Raw genomic sequence first — 18049 nt, 5'->3', positions numbered from 1 at the left:
TGCTCCTCTACTTAAACCTCGGTTTGAGGTTTTGTCATTAGGCCTGTCACAATTGCCATAAGTAGTTTTCCAGAAACAGTGATAATGATATTTTTAGCGTTTTAAAACATTTTATGCCACTCATAAAAAACAAAAAAAAAATTATTTAGGAAGCATCCCTATATTGTATGATAAGTTGATAATGTATATATTGTGAAAGGCCTATTCTCCTCAACAGTTTTGTCTGCTTTGATTTTTTTTTAAAGAACCAATTCCATGAATAATAGTCATTATATTAACAAATTGTGAATAAAAACTGAATGCAATGATGTGGAGATGGCAAATGTCAATATTTTATTCGTAATAGAACATAGATGACAGATCAAAGGTTTAATCTGAATGAATGTGACATTTTAAAGGAAAAATATGTTGATTCAAAATTTCAGTATCAACAAATCCCAAAAAAGTTGGGACAAGTAGCAATAAGTGACTGGAAAAAGGAAATTGAGCATATAACGAACAGCTGGAAGACCAATTAACACTAATTAGGTCAATTGACAACGTGATTGGGTATAAAAAGAGCTTCTCAGAGTGTAAGTGTAGTGTAACTGAAGCCAAGATGGTAAGAGGATCACCAATTCCACCACTGATGTGCAGAAAGATAGTGCAGCAATAAGAGAATGGTGTTACCCAGCGTAAAATAGCAAAGACCGTGCATAACATCATCAAAAGATTTAGAGAATCTGGAACAATGCTGTGTGTAAGGGTCAAGGCCGTAAAACTCTACTGGATGCTCGTGATCACCGGGCCCTTAAACGTCACTGCACCTCAAACAGGAATGCCCTGTCAAGGAAATAACAGAATGGGCTCAGGAATACTTACAGAAAGCATTGTCTGTGAACACAATCCACCGTGCCATCCGCCGTTGCCAGCTGAAACTCTACAGTGCAAAGAGGAAGCCATTTCTAAGCAAGCTCCACAAGCTCAGACGTTTGCACTGGGCCAGGGGTCTTTTAAAATGGAGTGTGGCAAAATGGAAGACTGTTCTGTGGTCAGATGAGTCACGATTTGAAGTTCTTTATGGAACACTGGGACGCCTTGTCATTCGGACCAGAGAGGACAAGGATAACCCAAGTTTTTATCAACGCTCCGTTCAGAAGCCTGCATCACTGATGGTATGGGGTTGCATGAGTGCTTGTGGCATGGGCAGCTTGCATGTCTGGAAAGGCACCATTAATGCAGAGTACAATGTTCAGGTTCTAGAACAACATATGCTACCATCTAGACGTCATCTTTTTCAGGGAAGACCCTGCATTTTTCAACAAGATAATGCCAGACCACATTCTGCAGCCATCACAACATCATGGCTACGTAGGAGAAGGATCCGGAAACTGAAATGGCCAGCCTGCAGTCCAGATCTTTCACCTATAGAGAACATTTGGCGCATCATAAAGAGGAAGGTGCAACAAAGAAGGCCCAAGACGATTGAACAGTTAGAGGCCTGTATTAGACATGAATGGGAGAGCATTCCTATTTCTAAACTTGAGAAACTGGTCTCCTCTGTCCCCAGACGTCTGTTGAGTGTTGTAAGAAGAAGGGGGATGCCAGACAGTGGTAAAAAATGGCCTTGTCTCAACTTTTTGGGGATTTGTTGACGCCATGAAATTTTGAAACAACATATTATTCCCTTAAAATGATACATTCTCTCAGTTTAAACTTTTGATCTGTGCTTTTTGTTCTATTCTAAATAATAGATGTTGGCACCTCCACATCATTACATTCAGTTTTTATTCACAATTTATTTAATGTCCCAATTGTTTTGGAATCTGGTTTGTACTTTTTATATGATTTATTTTGCTTTTGGGGCCTATCTGAATTATTTTTAATAATTTGTGTGAAAGAGAGTGTGAAAATATTTTAATTTGTACCAAGAGGTGTGTGTATATGTGTGTGTGTGTGTGTGTGTGTGTGTATATATATATAATTTGTTGATACATTTTATTGTTTTGGGGTGCCCGCAGTAGTCTACACATTAACATTTATTTGCCTGATCAGCCCAATCATAAGGAGTGTTTCAGCCCTGACTGAATTGATTGACTTGAATGAGATACAGTGGCCTCTCTTCTACTGCAGGGCCAAACAGTTCTGAGTACAGATGGTAACATTTTGTGGTGGCTTTTCCACAAGGACATGGTTCGGCATACTCAGGGGAACAGAAACATTCTGTAGGGGGCTTAAATGACATGGAGATCTGCTGATGGGCTCTTTAAGCATTTTGCTGCTTAAACATGAAGTTGTTCTGCAACACAACAATTTAACTAGTTTATTTATTTGAGTAAGAAATACAAGCCCTCCCTGTATTTTTAAAAATGTCAATTGCGTGATGTGTTAATGACTGTAGCATACCTTGACCATGCAATTCTTGCTGTTGCTCATATATTCTACATGACTGTTTAGTATAAGAGCATTATTTATTATGGGTACTCTTACACGATTGCTTCAGATTGCTAATTAAGCCCATTTACTACAATACCAATGACACTTCTCTTTCTCTGCAGTGTGTTTATGTGTTAGGTGTTAGCATTGATGAGAATGACTGAGGCTGTGTTTGCGGAGAGAAGCTGTGACAGAATGAAAGTCTTTGAAAGTGACAGTCCTCACCCAGATGTTCCACCCAAACCACACAGCCCCCAGCGCATGCATGAGAACAATGTCACACAAACTCACCCTGAAGAGCGTTCGTCCAATGAAGTTGTGAAAGAACAGAGCTCTTCAGATATTAGTTGCCAAACACAGGTGAGTGATCTTTCAAGGGTACCACACAAACCAAAACAAAGGTTTATTGGCTATAGCTTTAGGGTCTTTAATCAAGGCAAAGTAACAGTAAAATATGTTTAACACAGGTGAGTAGCCATATCAATGCACAATGATCTCAGTGTTCTAATTTTGGTGACATGGATAAATATCCTGTATCATCCTATTTCTGATTAATGTGTGAAAATGCTAAGTATGTAACATTTTCCATTTTCTGCATTGCTGTTCAAAGCTCTACATATTCAAGATTGTTGATATTGTCATCAGTCACTGATCCATGTTCCAGTCCAGAATTTGCACTTATACCACTTACCAGCCGTAACATCATAAAGTAACTAAACATCACCAATACAGATTCTATTCCACGCTAACTTACCAAGAAACCAAGGTAACTTTGCTTTGTAACTGCAAAGTTACAGGTGAAATGGAATTTTTGCAAAACGGAGAGAAAGAGACAGGGAGAAGAACCTAAGCCTTAACAATACTAATAGGACATGAATAGAGAGAAAATGAGACATTGAGTCATTGGCTTCTCAGGTAGATTTTTGAAAACGCTGTTGGTGTGTGTGAAGATATTTTGGAATAGAAAGACAAACTGGACAATTGCATAGCTTATATTTTGGCTGTAATAAGTGCTGTGAGATCTATTTCAGCCTCATGATATAACTTTAAACACACAACCTACAACAATAATTTTAATATTAAAGTGAAATGAGCTCTTCTGTCTGAGTCTGTATTGGAGTTGGAACTTAGTGTGCATTGGTCCATCAATAATACATATAAATTAATTTGATGAAAGGGAGGAGGGGAAATACGAGGGATACTATAGTTTAAATCTATTAAGTAGAATACAGGCCTAGTAGTGAGCCTAATTAATTGCTTTCAGTGAGTAGGTAATGGAGAAATCAGCCGACATAACGAACTAGCCTAAGGTTTTTTTTCTTTTATGGTCTTCATAAACCATATAAAGCCAAGTCTTACAGGTAATGTTCACATCAGACAATAAATAAAAATGTTTTCCATTGTGTTACAGGACAAATTCGCTAGCAGAATAGATCCACACGAGCTCTCACTCTAAAACAGTGCACATTTTTTGACTGTTTCAGGGACAAACGAAGGGGTGTAAAATTTGTGTTAACATTTCTTTGCTTTGAAATGGTATGATATTAATATTGACACCCCTAATCATATAAACTCTCCAGACATGCCCTTCTCACTTTAAGGTAACACTGGTTTGACAGAAGGTTTTTTTGAGCTTTCTCATTTTCCTGAGTTTATTTCTGGCTGCATTTTGTACTACTCTGAACTACATTCACACAATTTTACTTCATCTGAATATGTAAAAAGCATATGAAACTATATATAAACACGACATAACAAAACAACATAAGGAAATGGACTATAGCCTCAATCTCTGCCTGTAATGAATAAATAAATAATGCCTTAAATTTGTAATTTGTTATTTTATATTATATTAAATTATTTACTCTATTAAATTATTTATATTATATTATTATATTATACTTATTATTCTAAGTTTTCCTTTATCCTTGCAGCTCAAATTCTCAACAAAAAAAAACTCTCATAACACACAACACTTTCAAAAAGTGAGCAAAAGGCTAGTTCTATGATATCCTGGCTAACCTCAAACTCGTATAAGAAAGCCACGGAAGTGCTTTCTTATACATAAATTCACAATTCTCCTTATAGCCTAGGCAGCTGTCCAACACTATGTAGGGTCGAGAGAGCAGATAATCTTGAGCTGTAATCCTGCAGGCTTATCTGCAAATTTCATGTGTCTCTTCCACCCTGAGGGATGATATATATGGACCTGGAGTTTGTGTTAGTATGAAGTCACGGGATGAGGACTTCAGAGGGGTGGGAGGTGGGGTTAACTTTGCCACCATCTGCCACTGGCTCTGTTGTAGAGGAAGAGAGCCAGATGCAGTCAGGCACAGCATTTCTCACTCTCGCTCTCTTGTGATTGTCCAATTAACCGCTTCACTGATGGACCCACATTGCACACCTTCTGTCACTGACACAACATACTTGCTTTAATTCTGCAATATCGCTCCTGTACACAAACAAAAACCAACAAAGCAGAACTCTTACTCAGTTATTGAGCTCTTGTGGTGGATGTATTGATCAGGGTTTATCTTTAAGATAACTTGTGTAATTTCCTGATAAATATACTAGGCTTTATTATCGCCAGGCTATATAAACAAGTGAGGCTGAAAGGCTGTCTGTAGTGGTAAAACTCCTAAAAAGACGCATTACACATTTTCATATCCTGGCACCTTGAGTACTAGCTTATAAGCGACATTTCTTCTTTGAAACTATGCTATAAAATGAACCAGATTTGGATAAGAAGTGCACTTATTCACAAACTCCCTTGTTATATTAAATTCATTAATATGTGGACTATTCAAACTATTCATTACTTCACTCTTGGAACAAAAAAGTATGGTACAGTTACATGTATTGTCACTGAAGGTACAAACAATGTACCCTAAAAATATATTGCACTTGCCTCTCCACAAGGTAAGGTGAATGTTTGTAGGCTGCCAATACATAACTGAATAAAATAAATTAACATATTTACTGGAAATGAAATTGAGTGTATGAAATCACAAATTTAAATTAATATAGAATATGGTACATTTACATTGTTCCCTAACTAAAAGTATTGAATATGTATCCTTGAGTGTACCACTAATGTTCCAGAAGTGTCACGCCCTTGTCCTGTCAGGTCTGTTGTCCCCGCCATGTGCTTTATCTGCACATGGATTGGCCTGTTATTGTCCTCGTCTCCGCCCTTGTTCCGCCTTTTCGTCTGTGTCATTTGATACCCTGCCCCCTTGTTATGTCTCAGGTGCGTCTCGTCTGTGTTTTGTGTTTAAGTCCCCTTCCTGCACTTCCTGTTTGTTGGTCATTCGTTCTTTGTACTGTCAAGTCAGTCGTGTTCTCAAGTTCTCAAGAAGGAACAAATAATATGCATTTTTTTTTACTTAACCAAACTAATATAACACCCATCAAGGTACTAACATATTAAATACAACTTATATGGCATAATTATTTTCGGTTTCTAAAATTATTAAAACTAAATATCATCATGAAGTGATCTGACCACTGCATGAGAAGGAAGATGTATTTGTTGAAAAAATATTTTGTGGACCAAGTCCTTCAGGAGCTAAACATGTGTCAAGCAGGGAAATTACTGAACTGTCCACTGGACAGTACTGAACTGTGCATTGCTTTCAGGTTGGAGAGAATCATTCAGTGGAGAGCACCGTAGAGAGGCACTGAGCTGTCTGATCCAGAGCTTGACGTTAGCTATGCTAAACTCTGAACCCAGCAGGCTGTTTTACAGAGCAGGAGTCCTGTGTTAACCCAGTGAACGTAATTAAACTGGCTGCCAAAAAAAACTGCTGCCCTTTGTCCTACTGGCAGGGCACGATATTCATTACTTCATTGTCTGTAACCACTTATCCAGTTCAGGGTCGTGGTGGATCCGGAGCCTACCAGGTGTCATTGGGAGCAAGGCAGGAACACACACTGGAGTGGGTGCCAGTCCTTCTCAGGGTGGCACACACACACACACACATTTAATCAAACCTAAGAACACTTTTGAGTCACCAGTCCACCTACCAGCGTGTGTTTTTGAACCGTGGAAGAAAACCGGAGCACCCAGAGAAAACCCACATGGGCACAGGGAAAACACACCATACTTCTCACAGATCATCACCAGAAGCAGGACTTGAACTCACAACTTCCAGGACCCTGGAGCTATGTGACTGCGACACTACCTGCTGTACCACCATGCCACCTGAAGATGTGATATGACCTATGGAATAAGGTTGCTCTAAAACGCTATGTTACCACAGGCATGTTATGTGCTGATGATTTTTGCACCAGACCGCCTACCAGACCAGCTTGGAAGAGACATTTTCACTGAACTCCCAATGTTGAAACGTGCATGCACGAGTAGGAACTATTACTTCAGCCATATTTCACAGATAGATCTTAAGGTGGCACTCCTACACCATCTGTTGTTATTTCAGCCATGTTTAGATTTCAATTTGTGAACGAAACTGGTTCACAAACCAGAAAAAACAGTTCCCTGCTGGAACCAAAGAACAATAAGTTCTGAGGCTGAATAATAGGAAATAAGACAGGAACACACTCTGTGTTTCTGGGGCTGTGTTTGGCTCTGTTTGTTGCGTTTCTCCACTGCTCACAAGCTCAGCAGGACGGCTCGGAATTCAGCAACATTTACACATGTTATATCTCACAGAGAGAGGAAGACTGTTGAATTTGTTTTATTGAGTTTGCCCTCCATATTTTCTGTACAACACAATCACGTAATAAAAGCCACATGTAACAAAGAGCACCAAAGCTTCTCCAGACCTTCCAATGACAAGAGTATGTGTTTTGGGCTCTGTGACTAATGTCGGTCAGGCAAAACTATGCTTATCTAGTTTATCTTTGATCTTTTTTTTTTAAATAACTGGTATATAGGTCCCTGAGTATACTTTTGGAAGTTGAACAGTTAAAAAGACATAGTGTCATAGCATTTTAACTAATTGAGGGTAGTGATGAAAAATTATATTGTGAGGTTTTTGTGATCCAGATTATAATGCTTTCAAGTAGTAAACTACATTTATAATGTATTCTTTACTGTTCTTTGGGGATGATAAATGATAATCTTTTGTTTTGACGTCATAAAATCAGTCTTTGTGAGACGGATTTCACATTTTGTTTTTATTGTCCATATTTTGATGGTTTTTCTCCTGCTTCAAACATGTAATGTAGTTCAGCTGGTGTTAGTACAATGCTAAAATACAATTTGCAAGGTATTGTTTGGTGGATATACTGTTTGAGGGGTTTTTTTTTGTTTGTTTGTTTTTTTTTTAAATCTGAAATCCGAATGTACCATATTTCTTGTGTCCATATCCCTATTCACAGTCCATTTTAAATAAAAAATTCGTGGTTTTCTGTCATATTCAACTGAGGTTTTGGTCAAACATGTATTAAGTATGTCATCAGACCTTTTATTACCTTTACCATGCACCACCTGGCAGGAGCTAAAAGCTAGTAGTAACAAAAAATATCCTGTTTCACCCACTACCACCTGTCACTGAGCAATGTTTTCAGCTATGTCAAAGACTTATTCTCAATACCTTTCACAGGATAAAAGAAATGTGTATTGTGATTCCTGATTTGCATGGTGTTTTTTTTTGTTTATCTTGCTGCTCTTTATCTTTTTAATTCATTGTCTACTTTGCACATCATAGCTGATCTCTAAGAGATAGTCACTCTAACAAAAAATGTCTTGTATTGCACTTTTAATTGCATATTTTAATCTGTGTAGAATACATGGCATTAATGCATTTTGTTGAACTTTTGGCATATATTTTTAACAATGTTACTTTCCAAACTGTCCTGATATTACATCAGTTTCCGTTGCTGTGAAACGGTGATTCATCAAAGCTTTGACTCACTGCTTTCTGTCAATCAGCCATCCCACTGCACAGGGCAGCTGATGAGACGCTCTAAGGTACCATATTACTACTTGCAGCTTCTTCAGCATGACTGCATGCCCAGTCAAATTTCCATTTTTTTTTTTTTTTTTTTTTTGCTGATCTGAGGTCAGTTATTACTGTGCTGTTAAGGATTGTACTTGAGAAAAGTGATCCTACATCAGCATGAACCAACAGCATTTGAATTATTTCAGTGAAAATTTGTGCAATGTGTTGTTTTTGTCCAAAGTGTATACTACATTATTTAATGACTAAAATGATTCAAATATTAAGCTTAACATAGGTATTTCAAGCCTCATATAAAATGGAAATGCTTGTCTTGTTAAACAAGATTCAAGGCTTAAGAACACGTAGACAATGTTGATCTGGAAAAATGCAACGAGAGATGTTCCACAAATGTTACTTTGTGGAAAATAAAGATATTACTTAACAAATTGCCAGGAATTGAGGCAAGTAAGTGATGATTTCTGTGCTACTTGTACAGTTCTAAATAATAGTCATAAACTTAATAGCCTTGTAGCTTGACTAAAGAATCAAGTCCAGATCTAGTACATTTCTTTGAGCTATTGCTCTCCAAACATTGACCAGAGGTTGTTCAATCCTGGTAACAGCAGACCATAGGACTAATGGTTTTTCTCTGCAATAACAGCCTGTTAAGCATTTATAGCAGTATCAGGTGTGATGTGGCAGGGAAAATACTAGACATTGAAAGTGCTGTACAAAAAAAAATTAAAAAAGGCACTGTATGTCGTTTTAAAGCTTGCAGGAGAAATCTGAAGCACTTGGTGGAAAACGTCCTCTTGAGTATTTGGTGGGGGTGGGTGGGGAAAGTGCAATGATTTGGTGAATTACCTTCATAAGTGAGTTTTAATAGTGGCATAATGAAAGCAACTATTGGAGTTTCTGTATACTTTTAGGGAAAGATCTTTGCCAAGTGCTGAGTGTATTCTCCTAGCCCGTCATTAAGAATTATCTTGGATGGAAGCATGTGATGTGTAATTTATTTATTAATGTAATAATCACATTCAGTATGATTAGCTTTTAATAATGCTTTACTATTTTTTATTCATTTATGGTTGTTTTAAGTGAGACAATGTTAGTGTTTGGCATGGATGTATTCTTTAACTCTGTGCCATGTATCAGAATTTCGCTCCACTCTAACTATAGTTTTGTTACTCTAAAATTGTTTAAAAATCAGCAGTTTTCTTATCAGTTTTTAATATTGTTGAATTATTAACTTTTTTTTAAATACAAAACAACTTAATCTAAGAAACTTGGCCAGATTAAGATGAGCCCCTTTGATAGCTCTCCTAATTAGAATTTTCGTGATGTGTACTTTTTAATTTGTTCTCCATGATTTTTGCTTTGTGTGCATGTGAATTTTTATTTTTATTTTTTTCTTCCCTCCCCCACGTTGTTGTTCTGGATTTTTTGTGCTCAGAACATCTTTATTAATAACCATGGTTACTCTTCTCCAGTCAAACTCAAAAGTAAAATTAGTCCGGAGTTTGGCGGTGTGTGAAGAGTCTTCTCCTCCTACGATTGCAGAGACGCTGCTCCAACACCAGGTAAGCGCACGGAGTGTGTGTGTGTGTATGTGTGTGAGAGAGAGAGCGATTGGCTGATGCACAGTCAGCCCAGATTTACCGCACTTGCGTCAAAAGCCTCTCAGCAGTACACCTGTAGCTTTCTGGTGTCACACTTCTGCAGCATCAGCAGTACACACAGTACTTAAGCACTGTGTGTTTTGGATTCATACGCATTTGACAAAAGACCTTTTTTAAAAATAAATTGTTGTGTATGTGTTAAATAGTTATGTTTGGTGTGGTTTTGTGTGGTGTGTGTGTACTGCGCACAAGTGCCTGTGTGTTTTTTAATAGATCTGTGCAGGCATTGGGTTTGTCCCAAGTGTGGTATTACTCGCATCCATCATCTCTATAAAATGTAATTTTCCTGTGTCAGCACCAGAGCTCATGCCGATTGATGTAATTGGCCACTTTCACTCAAACTCCATTTCTGCCCTATCTATTAAGTTATCCTGCAGCTCTGAGCTGCACTCAGAGACCCCTAGCCCCCCTCAGGTAGCCTGCACAATCACAGTTTATATGAACCGTTAAAAAAAAAATTATATTTTGCAAAATTGCCAAATTAGCACCATTTTTTTTTTCCCTGATTCAGCTCTGAATGTGACTGAAGGACGCTTGGTAAACACAACATATATTGGGCATTTTGTCACTCTAATTCTGTAATAAAATCTCTTTGCAAAAGCTCTTTTTTGCAGGTTCGTTTTGTTGATGATTTGATTTGTTTTGTACAACAGTTATATTACAAATGTGATATACTAGATTGCATCTAGTTGTACATGTGAATTTTAAGAATTTACTGTAATTCTAAGAAGAGGTTAATCTACAGAATCTAGCTATCAGGTTATCTAATGAACAGGATTAGGGATGTAGCTTTTTATTTTTTTGGTGTTGAAATAGCTTAGCTGCTCTTTTTTTTGAATGGGAAACAAATGCAATTTAACATTTGAAGGTTTTAGAGATAATATCAACAGAGCAATGATAGCATTGCAACCACTTTCTTGTATCTACTCACTGTCCATTCTTTTAGCTCCACTGACCATACTGGAGCACTCTGTGCTTGTGATATCTACAATTACAGGCTATAGTGCAATTGTTGCTCTGTATGATTTTTGCCTAGTTTGACCCACATCAAGGCAAGTATGAACTGGGTGGTGGATCATTCTTGGTGCTATATTGATTTTGTAGCTTTAAATATGAAGTCAGAGGCAGTAACACAAAGTTTGCAGCAACTGATGAGCTAGTCGTCCTTTAGTCCTTCATCAGGACACTGCCCACGGGAAGTTGTTGGCTGGATATTTGTGGTTGGATTATTCTCAGTCCAGTAGTGACTTTAAAAGGGCTTTAAAAACTCTAGCAGAAATAGTCTGATCCACGCGTACCAACACAACACACAATAACACATTACCAACTAAGTGGTGGTCCTGATGGGTTTCTGACCATTTGAAGAACAGATGGTCTAGCCTGTAATTTTAGAACTGCAAAGTGCTGCTGTAAGTCCAGCATATAGAAATGAGGAAGTGGTGTTAATGTTATGACTGATTCCTGAATAACTAATAACATATAATATGAAAATTAAATAAATAAAATGAAGTTTTAACCCAATTAATGTTCCAGCTCACAGTCATTGTTGTTGTATAATAGATTCTTGGCAAGCTATACATTTAGCACTTTTTGCTATTTAAATATGGGGACCTGTAGTTAGCTTGGCACTTTACAACATATTGAAGTTGATTATTTAATTAGCTGAAACAAGTAAGCTTATCTTTGCTGGTAAAACAGGTTTCGATGAATATTTATTATATTAGATTGTGTATTAGATTGTGAAACTGCATTTTGATTTTAGGAGCACCTGCTTAAGTGGAAAGCCATGATGGGTCTCTTATGGTAGCCAAAGGCAAGCGTCCTTGATCAGTTTTACGTCCTTGAATGAGTGAATGAAATTTCTTCCCGAGAAAGAGGGTCTGGTATCTCTCTCTCTCTCTCTCTCTGTGTGACCCACCCCCCCACACACACAATTCTCCTGTATTAAGCTCATTTTCTTTTATTTGACTGAATTATTTCTACAAAGCTTCAGAGAGGGAGGAATTGATTGATCAAGAGACAAGTGTTTTGTCCAACACTCCCCCACGTCCTATGTAGGACAGGACAATTACTGAAACAGCACACAGTCTCCTTGAGACAAAGTAAAGGGAGGGCAGAGAGGGCAGTGACAGAACCATACAAAAACATTAAATGTAAATATCTCATGGAAAAGCAGCAACACTTCTCTGCTTAAAGCCTTGGTGTTTTGGTGTGTGTGTGTGTGTGCACGTTTTTGTCTTTTTACTTTTTGGAACAATTTTAAAATTCTTTCTTGGACAATTAATTGGACCAAATCATTCTTGGACCTTGAAAAAGTAAAAATGATACCTTGCTCTTAGGAACATGCACTGCTTTTAATTAACCAGTGAAAAAGAACTCATGCCAACATCCCTTCATATCCCTTAATATTATTACTTTAAGCAGGTAGCAATTATGAATTTACAGCATTGATGGACAGTAAAAAAGTAAATGTAATTTGTTTCTGTACTGTATTTCCATTTTGGGTGACTTTTTACTTCACTGCATTATGAAAATCTGCTGTTACTTTTTTGTTTGTGTGAATAAAACCGAAACATGTCTGAACAAACCTCCCGGCTCCACGCAGCGGCACCGTTGGTTAGGAAATGAACCAACGTAGTAGATTTTTTTAAAAATACAGTACGTAATGCAAGGTCAAAATCAGAAGAAATATTCCAAAACCCAAAAATCAGTACAGTACATGACCAAAAGATTAAAAACAGATATCAGGCAGATAAGTCAGAAAATCAAAACTGTAGCCTGTTTAAGAAGCGGATCTTCTCAGAACCGATCAGTCTCAGAATTGCAGAAATAGCTCAAACTATACTCTGCAACTATGTAGACAAAACGGATTTTAAAGGAACACTATAATATTTTTACTTACTTAATTTTACTTTTAAAAATTATTGCTTCAAAATAATTGTGATGCTTCACTAACCTGTAATAGGGAGAAATGAACCTCTGTCCTAGCTACTCTTAGCTCAGCACTGCAGAAACCGTACTATAAAAGATTTGGAGGAGGAAAGGAAACCACCCCTTCCCTCCCCCTCCCTACCAATTTCAGAACAGTGCTATAAAAGTTAATTGCACTAGGGGGAGCCCCAGGAGCAGAAAAAGTCCCCCAAGTCTTACATAGTGATTGAGTTTAAAAAAAAAAAAACTTATGAACAAGTGTCCTATGCCTTTGTGAAAGTGTATGCTTGTGCGTTGGCGTCTGCATCTCACCAACAGACCACTAGGACTGAATTTCAAGCATTTTCTTTGTTAATATTTAATCTTAATATTTAAGAGTTAACATTTCTGGATTTTGAACCATGTTCGTCTGACCTCAGACCTATCACAGTCATTGTGATCTGTGTAGACGTGACGAGTTCCATTTCTGGAGAGGTGCGCATCAGGCGGCGCTGCCTACAGCATAGGTTCAACACAGAAGCATTAATTGGGCTTAATACCCCAGAGGTATTAATACTCTGTTGGTTTGGAGGGGCAGCACAAAGACTGGGGACCAAGAGTGACACTAGACTCTTTTCACCCACAATGTGTTAAGTATGACATTTGTTACAAAAATAATAATAGGACATTAGAGACATAGTATGTCATAGTAAAAGTATATTTGAAGGTAAATATTTTTGTATTTTTACTCAAGTAGAGATCTACAACCCGGACGTCTACTATTACTGGAGTAATATTTTACCTTGAGTATCTGTACTTGGATTTTGTATGTTGTTCACCACTGTTTTTCAGTGATTTCATATTTGCTTTGCTAGGTGTATAGTGAATACAGTTAGCTACGTAATGCCCAACCCATATGTTGCATAACATAATGTGTAACACCTTTCAGAATTAAAATGATTCTCCTCATTCCCTTTCCTAAAGAGACATTACTCCTCCTACTTTCCTGGGGTACACTTTCCTCAAGGCCATAGCAAACGAACAAGCACAGGGGGTGAAATGCCCTGTAATTAGTGAAGTAGCATCTTAAATGAGTTAGAAATGATTAAGTCCTCACTTGATAACATTACCTTCAGAGATGATGTTTTAATGTGATAAATAATGCGCAAAGCTACTTTTAACTGTGATAATTCTGGTTTTCCTGGTTTGACCTACTTGCAACTGTAGAGGTTGCAAGTAGCTGCTCAATCTACGCATATTACAAAAAGCAAGAATCTATTATCACAGAAGAACCATTTGCCTCATGATACACAGCATGTCCAAAAATGTGTCAACGACACATATTTTTGAACTAGGCAGATATTGTAAGCATGAAATGAAACGAGATGCTCCAGAGCAGCTGCATTCAAGCTTAAGGTCACTATATTAAAGCAAAGAGACAGCTCGAAGGGTATGAATTGGAACTGCATTTTTTTTCCCAGTGATGAAGTTGTGCCCAATAAGTTTGGTTTTTTCCTCATTAAAGAAAACATTTTTAATGAAAAGGATTTCCACAAAGTTTGACTGTGTTATAAATTTGATATAGGCAATCATTGGTTAACACAAGCAGCCAATGTTGTTGTCTCTCAATTCGAAACAATTTATATTACATTTATTTACAATTTATCTTAAAAGAAAAATAATTAATTTGTCAAATGTATTTATTGTTCAAATATGGTCAAATTTCTGTGAGCTCATTATTTCTAGGTCATTAGAGGTAAATACTATTAAAATGTTTAAAACTGTTGCTTTAAGGGAGAATGAATATGAGTTTTTTAGTTTCATTTAAAGAAGTGTTTGCACCAGAAGGCTTATCATATAAAGCTGTTTTATGAACACGTTTTGGAAAGCATCGTCTTTTAAGGCTCAGAGCTCTAGGACTTAAATGCTCTTTATGCAGTAAAGCATGTAACACCCCATAATACCTTTAATTAGTCTGATAAAGCAAGGAGCTATTTAAGTGAAAAAGCAGCTAATTTAGTTTCTTGCTCTTTGATCAAGCAAACTCATGATTCCTCCATCCACTCCCCCCCCTTTTTCTATTATTATTTTTTTTTTTAAACCAAAGCACATATACCATATGGAAATACCAAATAAAAATAATGTTTTAATTTCCTTGCTTTGCTTTTTGATCTATTTTTTTTCTTCATTATTCCATTTTTCTCTTTGTTTAAACCAAGGACAAAATCCATTTGCAGCTCAGCCAGGCTTTAGAGAAAGAGGAACCAGTCAGCAGGGATGAGGACCACAGCGAGAAAATCTTGGACAAGACGGAGAGGCCTGACAAAATGCCAAGAAAATCACTGTCAAGAGGTGAGACAATGTGAAACATTTGTGTGTTAAAAAATATATATATAAAAAAATTTAGACCTAGTCAAATGACCTTTTTCTTTTGTTTTGTTTACAAACTGAAAATAAGAAAACACAGTCTGAAGTAAACACATATTCTTACACATCTTAGTTATTTGCTGAATATTAACATAATATGGACAAATTATAAAAAGAAATAGTGCTCTATGAACTTGTTAGGAACACTTTTTACCAATATATTAAACTTAGCAAATACTTACGCACTGAAAGTGTTGTATTTAAATTGGCTAACTACCTAAATACTTACCTTTTAAATACTTAAATACTAAGTACTACCTCAGGCCTTCAGTTCTTATAGGTATATAAAATAAAATAATTTACAATTACAATTTAATTCCTCAGGCCTTATCATGGAAACTTTGAAGAAAACATGGAGTTGTAGCAAGGGTGTCCAGGTTTAATATACTCCTGTATAAGTGTGTAAATGAATGGTGGTTCGTGGTAAGAAGAATAAAAATACAGATGTTCTCTAAATTTGTGTATTGTTTTAAAGACATGCCTATTATACAAGTTACAATGAGGCAAAAGTAAATGAGTTCATGTTAAGTTCCAACAGCAGAAGTGCGTGTGTGTCAGTCACAGTGACATGTGTTGGCAAATGAGGTGTTTTCTTACATGCCAGATGGAGGCAACAGAATGTGTGCAGTATGTGATTTTTTTTTTTTTTTTTTTTTTTTATGAATTCATTTATTTATTTGCTCTTTCTCACTCAGATCCCAGTCAGGAATACACAGACTCCACAGGCATAGATCTCCATGAGTTTCTGGTCAACACACTGAAGAATAATCCCCGGTATGCTATTGTCATGCTTTTATACTGTTAGGCTAAGATGGGGCCAGTCATTTTTTTAATTATAGTAATAATTATTATTATATTTTTATTTTGATTTTGATTATAATTCAAACTCTAATTTTATGTATTGCTTTATCAGTTATCTTTTGTATTACTTATTTGTCTTTTAACTAGCAAAACTGTCATTTTAAAATGAATAAATTTCATATTTTTTCATTCATTCATTCATTCTCCCGGATCTCCAGGAATGGCAGTAATATTTTCATTGGTCATATTCCTTAACCCCGACTGAATGACAAAGAATTTTTCTCTGTCACATTATTTGTTTTGCTCCTGTCAGTAGTTAACAAAAACTAAAGACGACACTTTTGATATTCTCATCACCTTTAAAATATTACAAATTACTTTTCTTTGGTGCATCAGCAGCATCCAGTTGCAGTATAAGAGCACTTGTCTTATACACTTTATTAATATTACAAAATCACAAAAGAGAGGCTGAAATCTCCATAATAAAACTATGACTTGCATCTGTAGTTTGTTTGACAATACTTTTATTTTTGTGAGTGGCATAAGTGAGTGGCATCATTGCTACTTCCAGAACATTGAATAGGTGTGTGAAAGACAAGGGTAAGCAGTGACCTCTGGCTGTCACTGACCACTATTTTCATTCAAAGCTACAATTTTTTTATTGCAAAAATAATTTAATCATTCTTTTCAATCTTCCAAAGAGAAAATATGTTGTGATACATAGTAATATTGAGACTTTAATTTTTTTTTTTTTAACCATATCTTCCAGCTCTACTTCTCATGTTTGACATTTTAAAAGTTTACTTTGTTGCACTCTAGGCATGCCTCTGGGATTTCACAAATCAAAGGTTGTTTTTCTCCAGAAAAATAAAGCAAAACTTTCCTCTCTAGTTATGTTGACTCAACAAAGGAAGGAAAGGAAGGTGTAGCCTCAAGCAGCAAACAATAAAATGTTTTTTTTTTTTTGGGATCCCCCGAGTTTTTCTGCTTTCTTGAAAATTAGTTTGGAGATGCCTACTTTGTTTTGGCATCCTCATCAGCTTTTGTATGTAGATGTAGATTATTATACAGCTATTTGTTTGCAAAGCCAAACCCATTGTATTGATTTATCATTAGGTGCATTTAATTGAAGAATTCTTATGTTCCCTCTCAATACAGGGACAGAATGATGCTACTAAAACTGGAGCAGGACATTCTGGACTTCATTAGTAACAACGAGTAAGTTTAGTAGAGGATGTTTGGAATTATGTAACATTGCTGTAATTTAATGATTCATTTTACTTGGTTGCAAATGATTAACAACTTAATCACGTTTTAATATATACAGTACCAGAGATTGAGATTTGAAAACAAACAACAAATAACGCCCAACATTAGAATAAAACCAAATAGCATTATTCCAGCAATTGTGATATTCTGTGTGTAGTTTTTATTTTTTATTTAATTAATTAATTAATTATTTCGTAGTTTATATATATTTATTTATATATTTATTTAAGGTCTCAAAAGAGGAAGTTCCCCCCTATGACATCTTACCACAGGATGCTTCTCCATAGGGTGGCAGCCTACTTTGGCCTGGACCACAATGTGGACCCAACAGGCAAATCAGTCATCATCAACAAAACGATCAACACCAGGATGTGAGTGCTGACTAATGACCTTTTTAACTTAAAAGGCATTTATTAGTAAATTTTGGATTGGTCTCCTGCCTTTTAGTACTCTGAAATCACTGCCATTTATGCCTTTAAATCCTAGAGTGTAGATCTCTGTTGGTGTTCAGTGGGTTTTGTGTGTTAAGAGCTATGAGGGGCAGATTTGATGGAGAATAAATTTTTTTTAACATAAGTTATGGACACACCTGGTCAAATTATAGAAAATGTTGATATTCCAAGGTTAAAATTAATGCCATAT

General features: G+C 36.4%; 1 protein-coding gene across 8 annotated transcripts in view; it reads left to right on the top strand.

Annotated features, from left to right (window-relative positions):
- Positions 1-18049, top strand: part of LOC136676343 (R3H domain-containing protein 1-like) — a 90288-nt gene that overhangs the window by 21855 nt on the left and 50384 nt on the right. For 6 of the 8 annotated variants that reach the window (XM_066653274.1, XM_066653276.1, XM_066653277.1 and 3 more), the window contains 7 exons: positions 2538-2775; positions 8312-8350; positions 9812-9901; positions 15130-15262; positions 16033-16111; positions 17297-17356; positions 17638-17778. In XM_066653274.1, the coding sequence (XP_066509371.1) occupies positions 2566-2775; positions 8312-8350; positions 9812-9901; positions 15130-15262; positions 16033-16111; positions 17297-17356; positions 17638-17778 (752 nt within the window). In that variant the 5' untranslated portion in view covers positions 2538-2565. The remainder of the gene's footprint in view (positions 1-2537; positions 2776-8311; positions 8351-9811; positions 9902-15129; positions 15263-16032; positions 16112-17296; positions 17357-17637; positions 17779-18049) is intronic. The other 2 variants (XM_066653278.1, XM_066653280.1) reach the window with 2 other exon arrangements.

This window comes from Hoplias malabaricus, chromosome X2 (assembly GCF_029633855.1).
Source record: "Hoplias malabaricus isolate fHopMal1 chromosome X2, fHopMal1.hap1, whole genome shotgun sequence".
Classification (NCBI taxonomy): Eukaryota; Metazoa; Chordata; class Actinopteri; order Characiformes; family Erythrinidae; genus Hoplias; species Hoplias malabaricus.
This window is presented reverse-complemented; position numbering and strand designations above follow the sequence as displayed.